The sequence below is a fragment of the Malaclemys terrapin genome, chromosome 3, assembly GCF_027887155.1.
Source record: "Malaclemys terrapin pileata isolate rMalTer1 chromosome 3, rMalTer1.hap1, whole genome shotgun sequence".
Lineage (NCBI taxonomy): Eukaryota > Metazoa > Chordata > Testudines > Emydidae > Malaclemys > Malaclemys terrapin.
Window position 1 is genome coordinate 187451408 of NC_071507.1, and position 27000 is coordinate 187478407.

At 42.0% G+C, this 27000-nt stretch overlaps 1 protein-coding gene across 2 annotated transcripts in view; it reads right to left on the bottom strand.

The window, feature by feature from the left end:
* Positions 1-24930, bottom strand: part of LDAH (lipid droplet associated hydrolase) — a 181313-nt gene extending 156383 nt beyond the window's left edge. The window contains exons 1-2 of one of the 2 annotated variants that reach the window (XM_054024435.1): positions 24813-24930; positions 11244-11402 (exon numbers count right to left, since the gene is read on the bottom strand). In XM_054024435.1, coding sequence (XP_053880410.1) covers positions 11244-11402; positions 24813-24843 — 190 coding nt within the window. In that variant the 5' untranslated portion in view covers positions 24844-24930. Of the gene's footprint in view, positions 1-11243; positions 11406-24812 lie in introns of both variants that reach the window. The other variant, XM_054024434.1, reaches the window with a different exon arrangement.
* Positions 24931-27000: the final 2070 nt, after the last annotated feature.

Consider the following 27000-nt stretch of genomic DNA (forward strand, 5'->3'; position numbering starts at 1 on the left):
TTTCTCTGCCACAGACTTCCTGAGTAATATTCAGCAAGTCATTTAGCCTCTCCGTGCCTCAGTTCCCCCTGTGTAAAATGGGGATAATAGCACTTCCCTTCCTCAGAGGGCTGTTGTTAGAATAAATACGTTAAAGATTGTGAGGCATTTGGATACCACAGTAAGAGGGGTCAGTACTTAGGGTAAATACAGAGAGCACAGTGCTGAGAGATCAGATAGCACATGTCCATATAAAAACAAGCTGGTTCCTTTGGCTTCACATTTTACTCAGCCAAAGATATAAAAATCTGAACAGAACAGGACATTATTTTTACCCTGTAAACACAAAGCATCTGTAAGTTATTTAAACATCAACAGCAACTACACTTGTGTAGGTTTCATCAGAGAATCTCAAAATCACTTTACAAACATTATTTAACTCAGCCACACAGATGAATTATTATCCCTATTTTACAGATTGAGTAGTTGAAGCACAAAGGACTGTGATTACTGCTATTTTTACTGAGTGCCTTTAGTGTATCTGGTGTTGTTCAAGGATTTTCTGCTACTACTACAAAAAAGTCAGACAATATACTACACAACAGCTTCATGAGAACATGGGTGATGCTCCAATCTTGGGATCAGCAGAGCAGATGCCTTTGGAGGAGGGGAGAGATGTGTTACTGTTATATTTTACTGGGGGAATTATGTTTTTATTTTTAATTTGTTACTTAATTGTCACTGAACATTATTATTTACAACTTAGATACCACACTTGAGAATTGGGCAATAGATATGCTTTGCAAAGAAGCTTTTTTTAAGGCACAATATGAACAAAGGAAGGAGTCCGTTTGGCATGATAAAATAGCTGAAGCCAATCAACCATTCTGTTACATTCAGCCTCCTTACACTCCACTGGTAATGTCTGAAAACAGACTTTCATGAAGTACAGCTATTACAAAAAGAGTTTGATTAAGTTTATATATGCCTTCAGTGACTGCTTGCACCCCATGTAGTGCATTCTAGAGATGATTTTCTCTTTGTTTGCAGCAAAAAAGTTTCCCAAAACGATAAAACATATTTATGCTAATCTTTCAAACAGCTCCATCTTCTGGCATATCCATTCAATACTACATTCAAAAATCATGACTCACTTATTATCAGTTGTTAATTTTGTTTGGTTTGTAATAAACGGTGTCTGTAAAACATATGGTGAGAACTGTGAACAATAAACATCTGACTGCGAGTGCTTCTGTAGCAATCTCTGAAGGGAAGGGAAGAGAAACTTCACTTTCATCGCTCAACACTGAGGGTTGACTGTACAGACAGTTGTCAGAACAACAAGCGCTCAAGAAAAAAATATTGATATAACTCCTGAATAGCATGAAGGGGCGATTCTGCCACTCTTACTCACCCTGATTATTATTCACTTTTCTATGCCCTGACTGATGAAAATACTTAAGCACATGCTTAACTTTAATCACATGAGAAAAAACATTTTAACTTCAATGGGACTCCTCATACTCTTAAGATTAGGCATGTGATTAAGTGCCTTGCTCAATCAGGGACAACAGGGGCCTGATTCAAAGTGCACTAAAGACAACTGGAGTCTTTCTATTGACTACAATGGACTCTGGATCACACCCCAAGTGAGTTGTCCAAGTGAAATCCAGAGGATTAGCATAGAGAGGTACTACTCAGCAAGGAGTAATGGTGGTAGAACCTAGCCCTAAACTATGAAAATTAGAAAAGACACAACAAAGAAGCTGCTACAAAGCTTTACATATAAACTTAAAGATCTAAACTGCTGATTTACAATGCCACTTGCATGACTGTGAGGAAGAATAAACTGAAATGGCAGACAGAATTTCCTTCTAAAGAGACTGTACAAAACACATAGCTAGAACAACAGATTCTTAACAGAGGAAGATTATAAAGGCCACATTCTGGCCTCCAGTTCTGACTTTAATAAGAGTATGACCATTCACATCCAAAGTTGTAGGATCAGAGGGATCTTACAAATACTTCCCTCTGGACTTCACTGTGACTATTCACAGCAGAAAGCACTATGTTCGATAGTAAACCTCGGTAGGATTCAGCCCACATGCTAGACAACAGTATTCAGTCCACCTTGAGCAAAGCACTTAAGTATATGCTTAAAATTTAAGCACATCATTTCAACACATCTTTAAGGCCTACTGAAGAACAAAAAAGATTTAAACAGGTTTAAGTTCTTTGCTGAATCAGGAAATAGAACTTAATTCATTAATGGTCAGACTACAAAGCACCTGCTCACACTGGTGAGTAGTTACTGAAAGAAGCAACTCCTTCAGTAGACGTCAGTTACCTGAATGAGTAATTTAATTGCTCACCAATGTCAGGGACTCACATTCCAGATCTAGCTTTCCCGTATCTTAATAGGAGTGAAAAAACAAGAAATCATGTTTCAGAGTCCATGGGTCCAACAAATTAATTTCTAATACAAAAATCTATTTATGTAGTAATTTCTTTAAAAAAAAAATCTCATTTCCCTTAAAACTGTAATAAGCCCTTCATATAATGAATAATTTGTGAAAGCAGCTGATTGGATTTTATCCAGCAATCTCTCATATTCCTTACCCTTTCCTCTTTGACAAGTTGAAATCCAGAGCAAGCGAAAATAAAAGGTTATTCAAATTGTACTGAAATATATTTCCATTTTTGTACATTATCGAATGGAAGTGAAGGCTTTAAAAAGTACCTCACTTTAAATGACAATTTACTAAAATTAAAAACATTTTACTTTGAGGATGACAAGTGACTAAAGCCCTCAATCCTGCAAACACCTTAATTTTCTCAGGTGAATATTCCCACTGACTACTCATACAAGTAGAATTACACACATCCCTAAGTGCTGGCAGAATGAGGATCTAAGCTCTCAAAACATCTTTGCAGGGCATGTCAATCTTTTGTTGCGCAGAACACCATAAGCAGCTGCCATGTGACAGTCTTAGATTACGAAGAGCTCCCTAAAAGACTAAATTGTACAATGAAAAAAGAAATGTAATACTACCAAATCACTGCATGTACTGGTAAAACAATATCATGATCCAATAACCTAGAAGCAATCCAACTGCAAACAAGCAGATCAGGAAACTTGGCAAGTAAGAGAGTATTCTACATGCACAGCAAAGAATAAAAATATGAAAAGATTCTTGTATATTAATGCATTAAACTTGTGCAAGCACACTTTACCACAAAAAATGTTATGATTTACATTACGCATTATCAACCATGAACTAAACTTCCTGGTATAAAACCACAAAGATGACAAAACTGCCCTATTTACATCAATGAAATCAAGAGTTAGGATGTTTGGAATGGAGCTATTACAAAGTACTCCTGCAATGAAATGTAAGGAAAACTTTGTGAAGACTGAGCTAAACAGCATAGAGGTTATATAAGTTTGTACTCTATTTATTTACTAAGTTGCGTGTTTTATAAATACACAGACAGAAATAGACAGATTTTCTTAGAACAAGAAATTTCCATCAAACTCTATGGGCCCCAGTTCAATGAAGCCAAATATTGCTATTGTAGATTGTACGTGCCACTGCTAATTTTACACTAAACCAACTCTGCAAAATAAAAAATAAATTTTCATGACTTTGTCTGATGCTAACCCTTAGAATGAGTGATAGCAAATATACATAACTTTACTACTGTGAATCTCACAGATTTCAATGGGATAGGTATATGGTAGTAAAATTGAGCATATGCATAAGCATTTGCAGAATCTACGTCTAATTGTGCCTTTTTTCAGAAGAGTATACTGCAGTAAAAGTGTTCACACTAAAACAGTCCGGGCTTTGCCTACAGTGGGGAAAAGTACTGAGTTAGAGAATGCGTTAACTAACCTATTCTAACTAACATGACGTTAAACAAATTTTGCACCAAATGTGGATAAGGACAATCCTATTTAAAAATGCATCAGCTGGTCATAGTTACATTAGGATTAACTCCACTAAAGTCTATGCATTTTAATGGCTGTAAGACACTGTCCATGGGTTTAATCCTGCAACACTGAAGTCAATGAAACCTTTGCTATCAACCTCAATGAGTGCAGGATCAGGCAGTATTTTTGAATCACCTTCCATATTTACAAGTCTAAGCTGGGCGCAATTTGACCCTTTATGTATGGTTTTGATTAAACAATGAAAAGGAAATAAATATACAGGACATATTCCCAAATCCCCTGCAAAGCTTGGGCCTGTTGCCATTGACTCCGGTGGGAGCAGGAGCAGGGTCCTTAGCATTTTAGTATCTTTCCTTTCTGTACTCTAAAAACAGTTTGATTTGATTACACATAAAACAAGTCATATGCTTGAAATTTATTAGACTGGAAAAATATGCACCAGATCATTCTAATAAGCAGAACAATGAATCATCATCTACATTAGAACTAACTATATTCGGTTCAGACCAGCGAGTGCCTGGCTCCACATCCTCTGCTTCTGGGGCGAGGCTCACCCTTCAGTTCTTGCCTGGATTTTCCTTTCATCAACCCACTACTCAGCCACCCTTTTGCCCTTTCTTGCACTGCCTCACCCTATAAAAGGAACCGAACAATAAATACAAACCTTTCAAGTGTGAAAATTCCAGTGCTGGGAAATAATTATTTATCATTTTGTGGCTCAAACAGTTTACAAAAGCTAGAGGGAGAACGGGGTGAAGGGGGGAACTCATCTAATTCTGAATGTTTATGTCTGGGAATATATTGCAAGGTGATCAGAGATCCCAGATTTTCTCAAGGCCTGCTCCAGTGTCTTAGATGTTCCACAGTTAATAGAGATTTTGTTGAATTATATACATAGGCCAACACCAAAGCAGAAAACTTCAGTGACAGAAAGGCTGAGTTATGAAAAATAAAATTGATATTACACTAAAACAGCTAAACTACATTAAACAGGTGGTCAGAGCAAGGGGTGTGTCTCCTGTTCTTGGCTTTGCCACTGACTTACTTCTCTATGTCTCAGTTTACCCATTTATGATACGGATATAATACCATTTTATAAACTTCCCACAGGAATTTTGTGATGTTAATTTATGTTTTTAAAACCTTGGATGAAAGGCATTATAGAGAATTGTAAATTATTGCTATTAGAACATAAACTACAAAGTAAAGAAAATAATTCAGGGAGGAAATGTTATAAGTAGAGCTGGTCAAAAAAAAATTTAGCTTAAAACTGTTTTTCAATAAATTGGAAATGAAAAATGTACCCATTTCCCCACATGCACACTTTCTTTCCTCCTGTCCCTTCTCCTCTCCGCCCTTCCCCCTACCTCCACCCCCAGTTTTCCTGCTGAATTCAACAGAATGAATGATGTTGGGGAATTTTGTTTGTTTCATTTTCTTTCTTCCTTTTGCAGCTTTGCAGTTTTGAAAGTTTCCTCAACTTCGGACAACTTGCAGCTTGTTAAAAAAAAAAAAAAAAAAAAAAAAAAGACACCCCCCCCCCCCCAACATCATTTATTCTCTTGTATCCAACAATAAAATGAAAAAAAAAAAAAAAAAAGGAAAGAGAAAAGCAGTGGGGAGTGGAAAAAAATAAAAACAAAACTTAAAGATCAAAATATCTAAACATTTTGAGAAAAATCTTCAAGAAAAGTTTCAGGAACCAAAACATAATTTAATTTCTAAATCCATGGAACAAAGATGACTTCAACATATACTGCCAAGTTTTTTCATTTTTCGACCTGCTCCAGTCTGTAGCTAATGGAAACGAAGAATGAAAACCATCCTAAAAATTAATCATAGATAGGCCCACATGCTATATTTCAGATTCAAAGTAAAGCTTTCCCAACTTTAAGAGTATTCTCACCTCGCTCTCAGAGATGCATATGACCCCAATACTGTAGCATCTTAGCACTTCTCAGCCTTCAGTATCTCTGTGCTGCATGGCGGCGGCTACGGCGTGGCCCGGCTGTAGCGCCGTCAGCCACCGGTTCTCCAAGCAGCGCGGTAAGGGGGCAGGGAGGGTTGAATAGAGGGCAGGGGAGTTCGGGGTGGTGGTCAGGGGGTGGCGGTGTGGACGGGGTCGGGGCGGTCAGGGGAGCGAATAGGGGGTTGAATGGGGGCAGGGGTCTGGGGGGGGCGGGGGTAGTCAGGAAGGAGAGAAGGGGTTGGATGAGGGAGCGGGGGGCAGTCAGAGGACAGGGAGAAGGGGTGGTTGGATGGGGCAGGGGTCCAGGGAGGGCCGTCAGGAATGAGAGGTGGGGTTGGATGGGGCGGTCAGGGGACAGGGTGTATGTGAATGGGACAGGAGTGCCAGGGGCATCAGGGAACGGGGGGGTTGGATAGGGCAGGAGTCCTGGGTGGGTGGAGGCAGATAGGAGGCAGGGGCCGGGCCACAACCCCCTCCCCTAACCAGCCCTCCATACAATTTATGAAACCCGATGCAGCCCTCAGGCCAAAAAGTTTGCCCGCCCCTGCCCTAGATCCTCCTTCCCTCAGAGAGAAACATCTGCCTAACAACTCACATGCCTCAGTAGGTCAGCATACTCACTTAGCCCAGTATCAGCCCCTGCTACCAGACTGGGACATTTCATGCTAACAATGCCAGCTTGTTACTGTTAATTACGAAGGGAAAACTGTTACATTTCTTAAAAGTTTACAGCGATAATGGAAAGATTTCTAGATATTTCAGATTATTATTTCTGCAATGATACCAATTCTCATGGCTTTACCATGTCTGTCACAATGTTTGGTGTTAGATCCTGGAGGGATGAATCTCAGCTCATTAAAAAAAATAATCTTATGGTTGGAGAGAAATGCTTGACAGTGTGAAACCTCAAGGCCCAAGAATCAGAAGGCAAATCAAAAGAACCCATTTTAAAAAAAAAACTAATTTTTTTTAAGTTGATCTCATGATTTGGGGGCGTGGGGTGGGAAAGGAGGGCTGACTCATGATTTTTGAATACTGGGGATTGGCAAGTCTGGTACTGCCGTAAATCATGGCCACTGTGCTAGCGGAGGTACAAACAAGAGTTAACAGGTAGACATTCAGAATGTAATAATCTACATAATACAGTCTTATTATAGGCACCTCACGCAGCAATATCTATAGTTAAAGTTGCTTGACACTTTCAACTGTAAGACTGTTTTCAGTTGCATACATATAAAATTTTGCCAAACTGTTTGGGCTGAAATGTTTTATGTCGGTCATCGGCCTAAGGCACTTTCCACACTTTTTTTGGAAAGTTTCACCTAAAACAGTTCAGCTGCTTCCGAGAACGAGGTGAGGGGAAAATGCGTTGTTTTGCCCGTGTTAAAACTACCTTACAATTGTTTTGGCAAGAAACTCTAGAGCCTCCGTGCTTTGCAGCAGGGACTTGAAATTTGGCAGGAGGGTCATGCTGGTGTTAGCGATGTGCCTTTTTCTGTCCTTTTAAAAAAAAAAAAAGGAGCCCAAATCATTCCTAGTTATAAATCTCTGAAAAAAAAAAAAGCACTTTGCATATGCTCAATATTAAGAATCTGGAAGACAGTTTCTCTAAAGATTCTGTCTGCATCAAGCATGCGCGCTCCCCATCACAGCCTCTATATGCTAACCAGATGGTGCATGCACCATCCCCAGAGACCAAATGAACATGTCCCATCCCAGGACTGAGCAGGACTTCCCCTGCAATTGCTCCTCTCGGCTGCTGTGTGCCAGAGTGGGGCTAGGTGCCAGAACTGAGAGCAGGCCAATTGTGTCCTCTGTGCACTCAGTGCTCCCCCTGCCAGTGCCCAAGGCAGAGAAGAGGAAACACATTGACTCGTAGGCAAAGGAGTGAGAGAACAGCACAGTAGGAGAATTGGAGCTGGTGAGGTAAGGGGTCAAGAATAGAGCTGGTTGGAAATTTTCAGACAAAACTTTTTTGGGGGTTGGGGGGAGATCATAAAATGCTAATTTGTCAAAACCCCAAACTCTTCATGGGAATGTACTGAAAAACTTCCATTGGGAAAGGCTTTCCAGGTCCAGGATGTAATTGCTGGTTAAAACCCACCCCAGAATAGCCTGGGATGGAGGAGAGCAGCACAGCCTGAGTGTCCCACATCCCAAGTGAGTGCCCTAACCACTGGCTATCAGCTATTTTAGGGCAGATCTCGCTCTGGTTTTTCATGAAAAACACTGAAAGGTCTTGGTTTCATTCTAATGTGGAATGGGAACATTTTTGAAAAAATCTAAAAATTTCATGGGAGGGGAAAACTTTTTCCTGATCTAGCTAGGAGCTGGGAAAGGGCAAGGAACACGGATGGGAACAAGGGGTGCATGAGACGGGCTAAGGCTAGTGCTGAAGGGGAAGGAAGTAGCAAGGGTGAAAAGGGGCTTGGAAAAAATAGTATATAATCACATAATTAAAGACTGTCATAATACTACTCACAAGAGGGCCAAAAGAAGGTTGCACAGGAAACCTTAGTGCCGGCATTTCCTAACTTTTGAGTGCTTGGAGGAAAAGCTTGACATCTGCTTTGCTTGAGTCAATATTTAACATCTCAGGTCAAAAAAATATTAGCAATCACCTGAAGAGAAATTTATAAATATATACTTAATCAGAATCAAATCTTGGTTGGTTACTCTACAGCTGCTAACTGCTAGAGCAAAGATTAGCCCTTTAAACAGATCAATGTATCCATGGTAAAGTGTCATTCAATTTTTAACTTTTTAACACATAAGAAGGTACTTTGTTAACTGCTAGGAACCAGAAGGTCATTATTGCTACTATAAACTGTGAAAACGGAAAAAACAATCATCTGGTTATGGGACTGGGGGAGAGCCAAGGGCTCTCAGCTCCTCCAGCTGGTTACTGACTGCCAGGAAATGCCCTCACCATCATTCATTATTCCTTAGTCCAAAATTTTGTTTAGCAACCTGTTTCTTTTTAAAAAAATTGTTTTCACAGTCAGGGAAACTTCCAATTTGTACTGAAAATAAATGGCAAAAACGTGAATCAGCTGTTAGTAAAGCCTCCCAGACCGCAAGGACAAATGTTGCTATGAACATTTCACTTCTGCTCCTTTGGCCAAAAGACGTTTACAAAGTTTTTGCAGAATGGTTCTCTCGGAAACTATATCGATGTAGTGCTGCCACTCCACTGCCTCACTCCTAACAATTCTTTTCCCATTTTCACCACTTGAACGCAGGAGCAATGTTCAGGAAAGCATCTACAACATGGGACAACACTTATTTAATTCGGCAGATCTGTTTTGGCCTTCCAGAAGTACATCCACTGAAAGCAGACTGCATGCTACAGACTATGGCCTGGTCCCCACTAACCCCCCACTTCGGACTAAGGTACGCAAATTCAGCTACGTTAATAACGTAGCTGAATTCGAAGTACCTTAGTCCGAACTTACCGCGGGTCCAGACGCGGCAGGGAGGCTCCCCCGTCGATGCTGCGTACTCCTCTCGCTGAGCTGGAGTACCGGCGTCAACGGCGAGCACTTCCGGGATCGATCCGGGATCGATTTATCGCGTCTAAACCAGACGCGATAAATCGATCCCAGAACATCGATTTGCCTGCCGCCGGACCCTCCAGTAAGGGTAGACGTACCCTTTGGTCCCAATCCTGCTCCTTTGAAGAGCTCTGCTGACTTCAGTGGGGGTCTGCCCATACAGAGGTCATTGCAGGAACAGATTCTGCCACTCTTATTTGTGTTAGCTGGTGCTTACTTCACCCTTGAAAAGGTGGCAACATCTGATTTTTATTTATTAGGAGCATTATTTCTCAACTATCGGTTAAATAGTGATAGTTTTAACATTAGCTGATGTGTTAAAATTACATGATTATCCAACTCCAGTAGGTACCACACAAAATGTAGTGCCCAAGTCCCAAAGAGATATGCCCAGAAATATCAAATACACACAACTTTGGGGGAGGCTTCCAAAACCTTGCATAAGAATCCAACAATGGAAACAGCATGCTTTTTTGCTACAGAAATGGACACAATGTCTTTAAGGCATTGGGTGGTTTTTTTTAATATACAATATGATTTTCGCCAATCACAGTCCAGAAATAATACATATTTAATGTATTTTCACACAATTAACATTCACAGCCCTGATGCTAAGAGGCCAACTACCACTGAAGTAAGATCAGAGCATCTATTTTTGATGATGCAACTTGTTCCAAATACACCATACCCCAAAAAATTAATAATTTTTTGGACTTGCCCCTGAGTAGTTATTTATAGCACCAGAGTATACTTACAAATAAAGAGGTTTTTTAGTCAAACACATGAAAAGGAACTGGAAAACCAGAAAGGTCATCCATTGCTTCACTGTCTCTCAGGCAATTAACATTATCTCTAAAGTACAGTACTGTGATGGAGAGAAGAGAGTTAAAAGTACCAAAATAGTTGCCCCCCAAGCCAATATAAGCAATCACTATTGAAGTCACTCAACATAATTATAATTGTCATGCTATACTGGATCACTAGAGAACAACTCTTGCTTCCACTAATGGAAATGGCAAAACTCCCATTGATTTCAATGAAGCTAGATTTTGGCTTTTAAATCTTAACTCTATTTAATCTGGCAAGTGTTAATAGTTTTGTTTGTACAAAATTTAATAATGTAATTTAAGTAATAATCTTGGATATTTGTTATATCAGTTGATTTAAAGGGTAGTTTAGGCTGAAAATCTAGGATTTTTTAAAGAAAAATATTACAAAACTCTCATAAGAAGAAATTATTTTCATCAATTATTTTCTTTTAAATTGCAATTGAAACTCTTCCCTGTGAATTTAATCATCCACTGGACATGTGTGCAAGACTGACGAGGCAGCATTACCCTAAAGGACAAGAGCTGCAAAGTGAAACTGACCAGGAAGAGAAGCAAAACTGCCCTGCCTGCTTCAACTGTTCAAGATAAATATTAGAGGGGTAGCTGTGTTAGTCTGGATCTGTAAAAAGCAATAGAGTCCTGTGGCACCTTATAGACTAACATCTGTTAGTTTGTTAATTTTACAAGATAAATATGATGCAGAAAGCAAATGAACAGTATAAGGAGCACATCAGACTTTGTAAATTTTCAGTTTTATTCATGTAAAGCACTACTTGTAATACAGATCATAAAAAAACAGATGAAGGATGATTTTGTGATTAAAGCATCAGGAGTTTGGGTTCTATTCCTGCCTCTACCTCAAACTCCCTGTGTCACGAATTGGGTAATTTTGTCATATTTAATTTTAACCTGCCAGTGTCCTTTTAATTAGAGCTTTGCATTTTTTCTAAACTTACCTGGAATAATCAGAAATAAGAGCCTGGGGAGAGTTTTACTTTCAGTTTCCAAGAGGTCTTTCCAGGGCCCACACTTTAAGACCTGAGTAGCAGCTCCACAACAGTACATAAATTCTTCATACAGAGGGACTTGCTCTTCTGATCCTGATCTTGTGCTCTCTGCTAAACAGAACAAGAGGCTGTTATAACATATCAGTAATTATCTATGTATAATTAGCACCACGGCACTACACACACGATCATTAAACCATAAATAACCAAAGAAACCCAGTTCCCATGTCCAGTGTTCAACTAAACAACAACCTGATTCAGTGACAGTATATTGTAGACATTTGTATAAAGATACAGAGGCCACTAAATTGGGGGTGCATGACTCTGACATACACATTGATCAATCAGGCCATAACATAGTACAACTGTTACACCTGCTACACCTCTGGGTCCATCCATCTCGCAATCCATCTCATATTGCAAAGCTGCTAGTGCAAAGATTAATGGGGGTTTTATGGACAAGGAGAAATCACCCCCAAAGCTATATATTTACAGTTTATACTTTGGGTCCAATAGCAGGAAACAGATAACAGAGAAGGATTACTTTATATTTACTAAAACAGGACAAGGAGGTCCTCATTCAACAAGATAAACTTTTAACAATGTGAGTAACCCCACTGACTCAGATGCTTAAAGCCAGGCATGTGCTTAAGTACTTCCTGAACTGTGGCCATAGTAAGACAACTGGGTTCTATGCTAATGCACAAAAGATGCTTTGCTCCAAACTCCCTGTGTGACTTCTTGGGCAAATCATTCAATAACTTCTCTGTGCCTCAGTTTCTCACACCATACAATCAAAGAATGGTGATAAGGAGAGTTAAGGAGAGCTGTGGCAAATGACAATGTTTATAGAGTGCTTTGAGAGCCACAAGTGGAAAACTTTAATACTGAAGATGATACATGTTGTATAACAAGACAAGACATGACTGCAAGTGGACAGTACTGACCAAGTAACAGAAATAACACAGCATCACCGTTAAAGTGAAGCTGTCAGCATCAAATCTGGTCTTAAGTACTTTAAGTTACTGCTTCTGTCTCCGAGTTCCCTTTGTTAGTTTTTATGGATTTTACATGACATATTCCTAACTTTTTAAAGAATGTTTTCCTCTCCCCTGAAACTGAGTGCAAAGTCCCAAAACAAAACTAACAGTGGAAAACTGACTAGCTAAGAACCAGATCCTGCATTCAGATCCAAGCAAGCAGGCCATGGAACTCGAGGGAGCTCTGTGTGGGAGCAAGGTTCTACCCAGGTGGCTATAATGGGCAGATCCTTGTCTAAAAGGAAAGAAACAGTTCATTGGTTAGGCACAACTGTACACTAAAAACAAACTGGGGGAAAAAAAAACAGGAGAGAGACTATTTCTCCCCTTAGGCATTACAGTACACCCCACACTTACCCTGATGGGGTTTATGGAAGCCAGTTAGGCCAATTAACCTCTTAGGCTACAAACTGGAAGAATTTAGGCCGAGAGAAAGGCCCTAATTAGGGGAAGCTCACTTGTGCAGCAACAGTCAGGGCTTCTATAAAGCCAGGGAGCTGATAGCAGAGAGGGGCTGCAAGGAAGTATTCTGCAATCACTCCATGGGAGAAGGGAGGTCTGTTTGGAGCTATAGAAACAAGTAGCCTACAGGGAGGAGGGAGTTCTGACAAACCCAGGGAAGGAGGGAAACCAGAAGGTTAGAAAAGGTTCAGGTGAAAGGCAGTAAGGTCCAGAATGGGACAGACCTCAGTTGCTCATCAGAGGATCTTTGAGCTGGAACCCGGAATAGAGGGTGGGCCTGGGTTCCCCTACCAGCCCCTGGGGAAGCAGTCCCATGGGGCAGTGAATGGGAAGACTGCCGGTAAGGAAAACCTTTGTTACCCTGGAATGGGGAAACATGCACAGTGAGGTGACTGGAGGGCCAAGTCACAAAGAGGGAGCACCCTGAGCCTCAGAGAGTGAGAGAGAAAGCAGCAGCCAGGCGTGCGGTGAGCAGCACAAGGGGGTCTCACATCTGGAAAGAGCTAATCCCCAGCGCTCCACCTGCAGTGAATGCACCCCATGACAGGCTCAACAAGACTAACATACCAATTTCACTAAACACGGAATGGGAGGTGATATCAGCATGACATACTGATGTGTGTTACCATCATCATCTATAATTTGTATTCAAGTAAGGCCCAACTGAGATCAGAGCCCTCATTGTGGTAGGTGCTGTCCAAACAGATAGTAAGAGACAGTCCCTACCCTGAAGACCTCATCATCTAAATAGACAAGTCAGATAAAGGGTGGCAGAGGAAAGCATCGGAGAAGTTACTTGCCCAACATCACAGCCAGTCAACGATCAAACTGGAAATAGAATCCACATTTCTTAGGCCACAGTCCAGTACCCTGCCTCCCAGCCTTGTGTGTACCCTCAAACTCACTTCCACTATAATGTCGTTTTTGTCTGGAAATATTATAGGATACAAGGAAAGGTCTTCATCGTCCAAAGCTACGTTGGCTTGTTCAAATTATACATCTGTCAAAATTTAATTTCAATGTGTTTTCTTAATTCTTTAATTATCTGAATACAGCAATGGAAAAGAAAACAATGCACTATAATATGAAAATATAAGGGCCACACAAACATAACAACCAATACGTATATTCATCATTTAGACACTTTCTAGTATCCAAGTGGCTGTCACCTGGGAACTGGATAATTTTGTTAACCAGGAGCTTTTGTTCACCTCTAGACACATCTGTAATATTAGTCAAAAAGGTGTGTGTGTTCATCAACTCACTAGTTATGAATAAAAATGTCATCAACATGAACTATGACACACACGTGAATGTCTGCCAGAAGGATCATTTATCAAGTAATGGCAGGTGCATTTGTCAAACCAAAAGACTTGTAAAGTCATAAGCCTGGCCCTGTTTCAATGTTATTTTATACATATATCATCACTTGGGGATGTTACTCAAGAAACCCTTAATGCCAACTGGCAAAGAGGTTACAGCAATGTCCTGATTCTGGTATATATATTCTGTTTCACCAAAGAATGCCATGTGAGGTCTTAGAGGTATCAAGGTATGAGCCACCACAAGAATTAAAAAACAAAAACAAGTTTTCTGTCAGACAAGAGGTCTTTATTCACCTTTCTCTGTGTCAGATGTAAATCAAACACTGAAAACTAACATAATGGAAACCCATTTATAGATGAAGTCAACAGAGAAGGAGCACTCAGGAAAAAGAAGCCCTAGTGGTTATACTGTCTCTATGTACAGACAAACTTTGGAGAGTATAAGGAGATGGCAAAGAAGACACGCTCTTTTCCTACACTTACGAAGTAAATGGGTAATGCGTTTACATTGATGAAAATGGGATATCAGCCAACCTTGGTCGAAATGCTGCAGAGGACTTTTGGGGGTGAGATAAATTTCTTGAGATAGGAGGTTAACCTAACATAAGAACAGCCCTACTGGGTCAGACCAAAGGTCCATCTAGCCCAGTATCCTGTCTTCCAACAGCGGCCAGTGCCAGTGCCCCAGAGGGAATGAACAGAACAGGTAACCATCAAGTGATCCATCCCCTGTTGCCCATTCCCAGCTTCTGGCAAACAAAGGCTAGGGACATCATCCCTGCCCATCCGGGCTAATAGCCATTGATGGAGCTAAACTCCATGAATTTATCTAGTTCTTTTTTGAACACTTTTATGGTCTTGGCCTTCACAACATCCTCTGGCAAGGAGTTCCACAGGTTGACTGTGCGTTGTGTGAAGAAATACTTCCTTTTAAACCTGTTAAAGTTTAGTCTCTAGAAAGCATGTTATGATTTTGTTTTACATGCAACCTTTTGTTGCCAATATTCTGACTCACTAATATTTAAATCTTTGATAATAAACCTATTCTCGTTTTCACTATTCATATATCTATGTGCTGTAACATTAAGCAAGGTGATAATCCTGAGTTGAATTCTACAAGCTGGTGTGTATAGTGGTCCTTTGGGGTCAGCAGACCTGGTATTTGTGTCCAGTGGAGAAAGGGCTGAACACTATAGGGAAACACTTCAAAAGAAGTCAGGGACTGGAGTGCACCCACTGTTAATCCAAAAGGCAAAGAAAGAGCTGGCATAGCCCAGAAGAGTGTGCTTGGGTGATTAACAAGCTGGTGGTGTCAAGGAGCCAACACCTAGGTAAGCACAAGCAAGACCCTCTCACACTATAGGCAGAGGGGTAACAAGGTGACTCTCAGTCTTGAGTTCCCTGAGAACCATCACAGGGGCTACTGTGATAAATGGGCCTACAAGTTTACCCTAAACGTAAGCTCAACTGTGAAAAACAAGTGAAAGTTCATAAAGTGTCACAATTACTTATAACAATGAATGTCGATGGGGAAAGGTGCAAAAGCAAGACAAAGACTGAATTAAACCAAATGAAAAAGCCTATTGAGAACTCGAGGACTGTGTTAAGATGATGTCTGGTAAACAAAAGAAGTGTGGAACTGGAAATCCAGGAACCAAATATGGTGAGTCGGAAAAGAGGCCTAACTGGTGAACAAAATAATAAAGGGATGGGCAATTCCAGCCATCACTCCCTTTTGGGGTCCTTTAAAAAAGAAAGCCGTTGGGAGGCGGATGCAACTATTATCGGGGGGGGATAGCTCAGTGGTTTGAGCACTGGCCTGCTAAACCCAAGGTTGTGAGTTCAATCCTTCAGGGGGCCACTTAGGGATCTGGGGCAAAAATCAGTACTTGGTCCTGCTAGTGAAGGCAAGGGGCTGGACTCGATGACCTTTCAAGGTCCATTCCAGTTCTATGAGATAGGTATATCTCAATATTATTATTATCATCATCATCATCAACTGAAAGACTAGAAAGGAGTGAGCTTTCCATTATGACGGCCCACCTCATCCTCCAACATCTCCTGGGACCACAGGATCCAGCATAACATCACTGGGCCTTCATCATCCTAATTCCAGGAGATGTCTTGACCAGATCGGAATAAAGACAGAACTCAATTGACATCACCAACTCTGGCTAAATCCCAAACACCATCTCACATGTGAGGTTTAGTCGCTCTCCCCACCTTCCCACCTTATGTCCTTTTCCTTCCCCACCTTATTTCTTCTCTTTCCTATCTCTCTCCTTTTGCCTCCTGTTTAACAGAAGTCCAGTTTAGCCAAAACAGCCTGTATATTTTGCAACATTGCTGTAAGCATATGACCAAAGAGGCAGTTAAAACCAATGTCTTAAATAGTTCGATAATGGTACAAGTTTGCCAGGTCTCAGAATGGTTGATAAAACCATGCACTGTGCCTGTATTTTACTATACCTTCGCTACTACAGTCAATACCAGAGGTAGAAGCTGCATTTTCTATCTTTGCTATTCTGCTCTTTTCTCTCCCCTCTTATGCGTGTTTGCCTTGTTCTATCTTCTAGGAAATGGAATCAGACATTAAACAACAACCGCGATAACAACAGTTTCAGCCCATCTCAACTAACTTTTTCTCTTTTTCCCCAAAAAAGGACAGTTATTACCAGCTAAGGGTTTTTTTCCCATCTGAGGACTCTCTCCAGCTAAAGAGAAAGGAAACAAGGGATGTTGTTAAAATAAAAGTCTTACTTTTAATACTCTATATTTCAAATGCTTTAACCTTTTCTCTCCCCTCCCTCTTTTTTCTGTATCCTTAATAAAGGGTTTTAAATATTTTTAATGGTGTATTTGCCATGACACTGAGCAGGCTGAGGTTTCTGTATACCGGGGTCGGCAACCTTTCAGAAGCGGTGTGCCGAGGCTTCATTTATTCACTCTAATTTAAGGTTTCGCGTGCCAGTAATACATTTTAACGTTTTTAGAAGGTCTCTTTCTATAGGTTTATAATAAATATCTAAACTTTTGTTTTATGTAAAGTAAATAAAGTTTTTAAAATGTTTAAGAAGCTTCATTTAAAATTAAATTAAAATGCAGAGCCCCCCAGACCGGTGGCCAGGACCCGGGCAGTGTGAGTGCGACTGAAAATCAGCTCGTGTGCCGCCTTCGGCACGTGTGCCATAGGTTGCCTACCCCTGCTGTATACCAAATGCTGAACCTGGGTTAAAACTGTTTAATGTTGGACAGTTACAGAGTCATGTTAATACCTTTAATGCTGGTCCTATACATTTCATTGAAATACAACAGAGCCAGTCAAGGGCTCACTGAAATCAATGAGCAAACCATCATTAGCTTCAACGGGCATTAGTTTAGGCCTTACATTCTTCCAATCTAAGATCCAAATCTCAGGCCTTTCTTAAAACACTAACGACGGGTCTAAACACAGTTGGAGTACTAAATCAATTTATGTGAAATTGGTGCAACCACCCTTTGCGTGGACACTTTTAATTTGAAATAAGAATATCTATACCAAGGGGCATTGCACCAATTTAACTACATCAATGTTTAACTGGATTTTAATTAAATCACAGTTCAAACTGTGTGTAGAGAAGGCCAAGATCTGGAAGGAGGAAAAAAATACTTTTTTTCTACTTAAAGGTGTAAGTGATACAGAAATGTAAAGTTACTGAAATGTTCATGAAGTGCTGTTTCAGAGTACCTAAGTACTGTACATAAAGCATAATAGCAAAAGAAAATGAGGGTAATAAGTAGAAAAACAGATTGTAGGCTCCAATTTAAATTGAAACAATGAGTCAGCATACAGATTATACAAGGTCCAGAGTTCCACCAGAACCAGGGCCGGCTCCAGGGTTTTGGCCGCCCCAAGCAGCCAAACAAAAACAAACAAAAAAAGCCGCGATCGCGATCTGCAGCGGCAATTCAGAGGGAGGTTCTTTGCTCCGAGCAAGAGTGAGGGACCATCCGCTGAATTGCCACCGAACAGCTAGACGTGCTGCCCCTCTCCGAAGTGGCCGCCCCAAGCACTTGCTTGGTAAGCTGGTGCCTGGAGCCGGCCCTGACCAGAACTAGACTGTAAGCAAATTACATTTTCATTGCAATGAATGGGGGAGCGGGAGGGGGAGGGAGAGCGATGTTTTCTTTTAAATAGCTTTAATGAAGAGTTTCTGATAGCTCAAGGAGTATGGGTGGCCTGCATACTTTTTCAGCAATAGCATCTGAGCTCTGTTCTCCACTGCTGTCCTGAATTTCTGTGTGGGTGTGTTAAGCAGCACAGCGATAAGCATGAAGTCCCAAGGGGTTACAGATTCATTGTACATTTTACTCTCATACAGCATCTTCTATATTAGGATCTCAAGGCATTCTCCAAATATGAATGAATGAAGCCTCATAGCAACCACAGGAGGTGAGTGGTGTTAGTTTCTCTCTCTGTAAAATAGAAGGCAGACATGACTTTCTAAAGGGCAGAAGAATCCTATATTAAAAGACACAAATAGAATCCAGAGTTCCCAACACTAGGCCCTCATTTACCCACAAAAGATCATGACGTTGATTTTAAGTATCCAACGTGCAGTAAAAGGCACAGTCAACACTTTTTGGTTTTTGTTTCACAGCTTACTTTAAGGAACCCTAACAGATTCAGTAGGACCAAAACCTGATTTTCCCAGTCATTTTCTTATATCTCCTCTATAGTGCGAGTTAATGCACTGCTTTGCTCGTACTTATTTTAAAATGAACAACTGTGTCAATACACATTTTTCTAAAATAAAGTTGCAAGACACAAAAAGCAACTGCATACGACCAAAAGAGTTTGAGTGAAGAAAAACAATTTGTTTTAAAAAACAGTTCAGTTTAAAACTTTTTCTGGGTTTGACTTAATCATTAAGAAACAAAACAGATCTTACAAATTCATAGTAATGATTGGAAGTCCCTTTGCAAATTATCGAATTGTGCAAAATCTGTGAAAAAATGCAGGAAGTGGAACAAGGATATTGCACTATAACTTTGCTCATTTATTTTGACAAATATACTTATGTTTTAATTACAGCAGATCCTTGCTAATCAACATCTGGCAAATATGCAAATAGAAATAGTAATTCCTCCCCATTCCTCAAAGATTCTTCAATAGCACAGTAACTCAAGGAAGGGCTCATTCTTCTGCATTATTTTCAAATATTCTGCAACCGAGTGACCAGTACATAAATAATTAAACCTAGTGATTGTCAAAATAAAGGATGCATTACCCTTGCTTTATTAAATTGCTCAACACTCACAAATCTACAAACTTCAGTACATTGTAGTTGCTTTGTTAGAAAGTCAGTGGTATTAGCTGGGATTTACACCTGGGCAACAGAGTTCAAAATCTGGTCTAGCTGCCTTGTTCTGAAGAGTTTAAATATAATCCGATCCCTACAATATCTTATTCACAGAAGCAAGTCTCTTAGGAGCAGTGAAATTCTGGATCCAGTGAAGTCAATTGCAATACTCCTTTTGACTTCACTGGGGCCAGAATTTCACTTGAGAACTCCAATGGGACATGAATGAGGATCACTGACATGAATAGGATTTGAGGGATCAGTTCATGAATCAGACCAAAAATGAAGGAACGCAACAAATGTAGTTTGGATTGTTAGACCAGAAACATGTCTTGTTGCTTACAGTGCCTTTTTTTGCTACTGTTTTAATACAGCAGGACTTTGATTTTATAGCATGTGCACGCTGTAGTATCAGCTTGGAAGCAAAAATGGATGCTAGAAGGAAAGACAATTAAGCAGATAAGAACTTATACCAAACACTAGTATCTAATAAAAACTGCCCGTGAAACAATCCTCAGTAATAATATTGCATGAGCCCATGGTTTTAGCTCCAGGCTGCTGAATATTGTCAGCGAAGAAATTTGGGTGTTTTTTTTAACCTGGTCCTGTAAAAACAAAACAAAAACAAAAAATCAGGGCTACATGTAAAGCTGACATAAATCCGGATTGCTCCATTGACTCTAGATGACAGATTATAGTATTTAGGGGAATCCAGTTACCCACCAGGAGGAGATTGTTATTTCTACTATCTACCCAGTTTTCCTCCCATTTACACTGATGTACCTTTAATCTAGTCCAAATTACAATAGTGTAAGTGAAATAAGAATTATGCCCTAACAATCTCCCTTTCCACGTATAGTAACTGCCCCTCTATCTGATAATACAGTCAAACTGCTATGTAATGCCATTACTTGGCTGCAGGCTTAACTTGCAAGAATCACTCAGAGGATTTTCAACCAAATACAAATTCTTCACCTTTCAATCATTGGTTCACATCCAACCAAGATCAGTGGTGAATGAAATAAAGCCATTACTATCAGGGCCATAATGAGTAGCTGGTCTCACTCCAGTTCTTGTGAACAAATGTCCATGTGAAAAAAAACTACCAGTGGTTCTCTTTGGGCAGTCTCAGCAGAGGCCAATATTTGAATGGGCACAAAAGCACTTTGGCAAAGCAGACCAGGGAAGCTCACATTGTTGCTGCCTGTGGACAAATAGGGGATTTCTTTCTGCACATCTTCCAGTCCCACAACTACAACAACAGGAGATGTACTTATGAAGAAAGACTTAAAAGTTAACCATTTTTAATTTATTTTTGTTTGTGTGTGGTGTCAAATTATGTTGTATTCCACATATCAACCAAACACACCATGAAAAGCAAGGAAATAAGCAGTAAACGCATCCAACACGCCTCTCATAAACCTCAAATAATTCCCCTTCCACCACCCACAGCCCACATATTTCCACTCTCATCCCAAACATGGGCATATTCTTGCTGCTTACCATGCCCCTCCTACTTCCCTCCCAGACTCAGTAGTACCAGAGTCAATTGGTTTAAACGTTTAAGAGCTAAACATGGGAGAGGAGTGTCACTGGGCAGCCCCATCTGGAGCACCCTTCTGTGGCAGAACACAGCCTGACAGGCATCTGTGCCTCAGTTTCCTCTCTCAGATAACCCAATAACTCCATGCAAGCTTATCCTCTAGTCCAGCCACACGGTTTATTACCAGACACAGTTTATGTAATCCTGAATGAAGTCTCAACACATATAGTTCATTTCTCACCCCAGTGCAAACAGTCATTAAGATCACCCAACATCTCATCCAGTAACATCCCATACATCACACACCGGCATCTTCAAACATGCTCACACTCTCTGTCAATCCTCCCCTGTCCTTGTACCAGAACAGCCACCTTCACCCTTCCAACTGGAGTGCAACCCCACTTTTCCCAATGAGAACCCTCACAGCCTCTCTGCTGGGGAGCCTCCTTGCCAAGGGAGCATCCCTTACCCCTCCTGCCCTCTCATAGTTCCTCTGGATTCAGCTTTCCGCCCCTGGAGAGGTCAGCAGGTGAACTCTGCTGCTGCTGCCCCGCATTCAGCCCTCTCTGGCCCTTGGTTCCAGCTCTCTGGCTTAGAACCAGCAGGCACCTCCCTCGGCTACTGGTCCTCCTGCCTTCATCCCTCTGTCTCTAGTTCTCTGACTTGGGGACCACCACTCAGCAAACCCCTCTTGCTGCTCTCCTACCTTCAGCCTTCTCCTAGGTCCCAAACATACAGTCTCTGGAAGTTCTCAGCTGCCCTTTCCTCACTGATTCTATTCACTAGCTGTCTCTCTGATACTCCATAGACCCCAGGTGCTAGCCCACCCCCATAGCTGGCCAAATGGGAGAACTGCTCTGGTACAGGGATGCTGGACCTACTTCATAGAGAGGGGCCAGCCACCCTGTGACAGGGAGCATGATGAGTAGCAGGGATCATGTGGGGTTGCTATGGGCCCTCAGAGAAGCATGGGGGACATCTGTGTTGGAATTATGGGAAGAGGAAGCATGATGTGCAAGTGAAGCTGTAAGGGTGCACAGCACCTAGCACAATGGGGTCTTGGTCCATGACCACAGCTTTTAGGTACTACCACTATACAGATAACAAATAGGGACGTGAATGACAGAGATGGGAGAAAAATGGGATACGAGTTGAAGAGGATGGTGTATATCAGAGGTGGAGGAGAGAAGTTATCTGCCCTGATGATCCATGGGTTGGGGTAAAGGGAGACTGTATGTGGGAATACTGCGGCTGAGCAGGTGGCCTGAAGTAGAGAGTAGTTCAGTGCTTCTGTACTATGGTACTGTTACTTGAAGGGTTTCCTTCGCACTTCAAGGCAGTAATGTCACTGGGAGTCATTGACATGCCACTACATTGGCAACGAGACTCAACTCCTACGACTTTGCTCCTGGGCGCGATATATTCAAGCCCAGGCATCCAGGCTTGAAGCTGATGGCTCAGCTTTCCAGCACACCAAGCCAGCTGTACTGATGGAGAGCCCTTTAAGTACCAATATCTTGGCACAACCACTGGGCTCCTCCCGTTACAGAGACCCTACAAAGTTCTGGCCAGCCCACTTCAGTCCCCAATGCTCACACACCTCTACCTCTTCACCCTCAGTCCAAATAATGCCCCAATCACCATCATACAATGGACACATTTCAAGATAGTGCATGTTTTTCATTTAAGAGAACACTTTTTCTACAGGGAAATAGAAATGAAAGTTTCTATCAGAGAAAAGTGTGTTTGATGGAGAGATCTGAGTGCAAGAGTGGTCAATGCTTTAAGAGAGGAAGATCGGAGCACAAAGGACAGAATACAATTCTTCTCTCACTCTGTCTTAAGAGGGGATGGTGATTTACAAGGAGTAGCAGGAGGGGAAGCAATTATCATACTGCAGAGTTATAGACGCTTCAATTTAACTCTTACTTTGGGCCTAACTTCCATCCCTCTTCACTAGCAATCATTTTCCTGGTGGCAAATCAATCTCTCCTATCTCAAGAAAAGAGAATGTGGCCCTCATTCTCAACCTTAGTTTTCATTCCTCCTCTCTCAATTATCCTCTATCTGAAGCCTTCTTCCCTCTCTCTTTTTTACTACATGTTCCACACCCTGCCCTTCTCTTTGAGCACAAACTCGCCTCCGCTTCAGGACTCATGCACTAATTCGGGGATCGGCAACCTTTGGCACGCGGCCCATCAGGGAAATCTGCTGGCGGGCCGGGATGGTTTGTCCACAGGTTCGGCCAATCGCAGCTCCCACTGGGCCGCGGTTCACCGTTCCAAGCCAATGGGAGCTGCGGGAAGCGGTGTGGGCCAAGGGATATCATCTTAGCTATGCTTTTTATGTAGCCTGTTGTAAAACTAGGCAAATATCTAGATAAGTTGTTACCCCCTGGAAGACCTCTGAGTAGCCCCAGGGAAACACATACCCCTGGTTGAGAACTACTGGCTTAGGACACATCCCTGCCATCGGTGTCTCCCACTGGCTAGTTTAGGGAGCTCCACACCTAGTGAGCAAGCTTTTGTGCACTGCGTTCTAAGTTCGCTCTCTCTCCCTGAGCATTGTATAGGGAGCCTAGGCTCCTGACTTGGCTTAGTGCAGGGATCTCAAACTCAAATCACCACGAGGGCCACATGAGGACTACTACATTGGCCTGAGGGCCGCATCACTAAAAGCTTTAAGAGTAATATAGTATGCTATTAAAAGTCAATGTATTAACCTTTTTAAAACTGTAATGCGAAGAGGGGTTTTAATAAAATATAAACACTCAGTAATACACCTCACTCAAATGACAAAACATGCATTTACTTTTAGAATTACTTCTGTTAAAGCCCGCCCCTCCGCCCCCGGCCCTGCCCCCACTCCACCCCTTCCATGAGGCCCTGCCCCAACTCCGCCCCCTCTCTGCCCCTATTCCAACCCCTTCCCCAAATCCCTGCCCCAGCTCCACCTCTTCTCTGCCTCCTCCCCTAAGTGCGCAGCATCCCCATTCCTCCCCCCTCCCTCCTGGAAAGTCCCACCTTTTGTTTATAGGGAGTTTGGCCATGGAGTTTTTCTTCTTGTTTTATAGCGGCATCATGTACATTTAAGAGACTACTTACATAACACATATTCTGAGAGATTTTACCTTTAGAATTAGTAATATCACAGAAAAAAATATTACGACTAGTAATATTACTACATCGATTTTACTGAATGCCTAACTGCATAAAATTAGTTCTTGCAATATTGTTATAACATGAGAAATTGAATGCAGTATTATTCTACAATTAGTATATCCGCATCATCATTGTGTAAGAATTACTGTACACAATATTACTCTATAATGTATTATTCCAGCACTATTATTGTAGGCAATACATTGCTACAATGAGAATTTTTTTCTTGTACCATTGTTGTATGAGAATACACTGCATGCAACATCATTCGGTAAGGCAGTGTTGTTTCTTCCGCTATGATAATCGTCTACATGCAGCACCAGCCTGCAAAGAAGCGTTGCTCTTTACACGAGCAGTGCTTTGCATGCGCCGTTCTTTGGGTATTATCTTGAACTGGAATTGATCTGATATCAGGACACCAGCAGCAGCGTTATCCCCTGCACAGCTACGGAGCCCTGCACTGACCACCCTGCAGGCAGCAGGGTCCCCTGCACGGCAGCTCCCATTGCATTATCCCCATGCATGGCACGGGAGGCCGGGGTCAGGGCCCCGCCCTAGTAGGAAAGCGCTGGGCAGCAGCCGAGCCGGCCGCCCCGCTCGGGAGCAGGGATGGAAAGCCCCGGGCCGGACCCCCCCGGCACGTACCTTCCCCCGCGCCCAGCATGTCCGCGGTCATTGGGCTGCACGCGCCGGCTGCCGAGCAGCGTCTGCCAGGCCGGGCGGAAGGAGGGTGCGTCCCGGCTTCTTCCGTCCGGCAGCGAGAGCTCAGAGACCGGGGCGGGGCGGGGAAGCCTGGCGCGCGCTGTGTCACGGCCGCGCGACGCGTCTCTCCAGAGGCTCTGGGTGGGATGGGCGTCCAGGGATAGGATGGCGCCAGCGCATCCCTCTCCCCCCACCAGGGCGCCCCGCTGACAGCTGGAATTAGGTCCCTGGGATAGGGTCCCCATGGTGGCAGCAGGCTGCCCACTGGATGGCTGGCGTAGCCCTCGGGGACAGCAGCAGGCACCTGGCACCCTCCTGCATATCCCACACAGGGGCACTGGCACCCCAACGCATGACCCTACTGCCCCCCTGCAAAGAGCCCTTGGCAGCATGGCCTGACTGCCTGCATAGCCTCACAGGGGAAAAGAAACCCCACCGGTGCAACCTGCATGCCCCTTTCCAGTGACTAGCAGTGCCCGAAGGTGTCCTGTCTGGGACCTGCCCCAGGGTGACTGGCAGTACTTTTTAACCCCTCAAGGCCCAAAAACACTATGTGACAGACTCAAAAAGAGGGACACAAAAATTATTCATGCAGAGAACTTAAAATGCTGTGGGATTCCTTCCTTTCATATGAGGACTTCTTTCTATATCTTCAGTTTCATATTTTTTTATTCATTGTTAATTAGTTGTAGCAATAAAAGGGAGTGGACACAAAATTTGTAGTAATCTTGGGATTATAATGAATAAGATTCCTTCAAATGAGGGACATTTGAGAATTACGAGCAGCTCTGACTAAAGTTTCCCTTTCTGGAATCCATAGTTTGATGACTGGCATTATCTTGCTTCCTTTTTTGAGGCTCAGTTTATCAAAAAGTTCAAAGGGCAACCTGGGCCCTAGTCTACTCCTGATCAAAGTACTATCTTGTAGTCCCCGGATTACAAATCTTGACTGTCAGCAGAAAGCTAGATGCAGTGATGTACATTGAAAACACTATCAGTTAAAAGCCTGTGCTATTCCCCGGGTGTAATTTGTAAAGTAAATATGGTACAGGACTTAAAAATTACATGGCATTGTTACCCTAAAACGTAGATGCCAATTAAATTAACCTATGATAGCGCTTTTAATTTAACAAAACCTCTGGCCACCCCAGTTCAGTCCCCAGCGCACACACACCTCTACCTCTTCACCCTCGGCCCCAAAAATGCCCCAATCGCAGTCATACGATGGTCACATTTCAAGACAGTGCATGTTTTTCATTTAAAATAACACTTTTTCTACAGGGAAATAGAAATGAAAGTTTCTGTCAGAGAAACATACGCTGTTGGAACCTTCTGGAATTTTCCACTCTAAATTTAAACTACATCTTTCCTGTCTCTGCTGTTTTGACATAGTGAATGCCAGTGAAAATGAGGTGGGATCAGAGGTTAAAATAGGGAAAGAACAAGTTAAAAATTACTTTGACAAGTTAAATGTCTTCAAGTCACCAGGGCCTCAAGAAATGCATCCTAGAATACTCAAGGAGCTGACTGAGGAGATATCTGAGCCATTAGCGATTATCTTTTAAAAGACATGGAAGACGTGAGAAATTCCAGAAGACTGGAAAAGGGCAAACATAGTGCCAATCTATAAAAAGGGAAATAAGGACAACCTGGGGAATTACAGATCAGTCATCTTAACTTCTGTACCCGGAAAGAAAATGGAGCGAATAATTAATCCATTTGCAAATGTCTAGAAGATAATAAGGTGATAAGTAACAATCAGCATGAATTTGTCAAGAACAAATCGTGTCAAACCAATCTGATAGCTTTCTTTGACAGGGTAACAAACCTTGTGGATGGGGGGAAGTGGTAGATGTGGTATATCTTGAATTTAGTAAAGCTTTTGATACTGTCTCACATGACCTTCTCATAAAAAAACTAGGGAAATGCAACCTAGATGGAGCTACTATAAGGTGGGTGCATAACTGGTTGGAAAACCATTCCCAGAAGGTAGTTATCCCAGTGGTTTTCAGTCATGTGGGAAGGGTATAATGAGTGGGGTCCCACAGGGATCAGTTCTGGGTCCAGTTCTGTTCAACATCTTCATCAACAATTTAGATAATGGCATAGAGAGTACACATAAAGTTTTTAG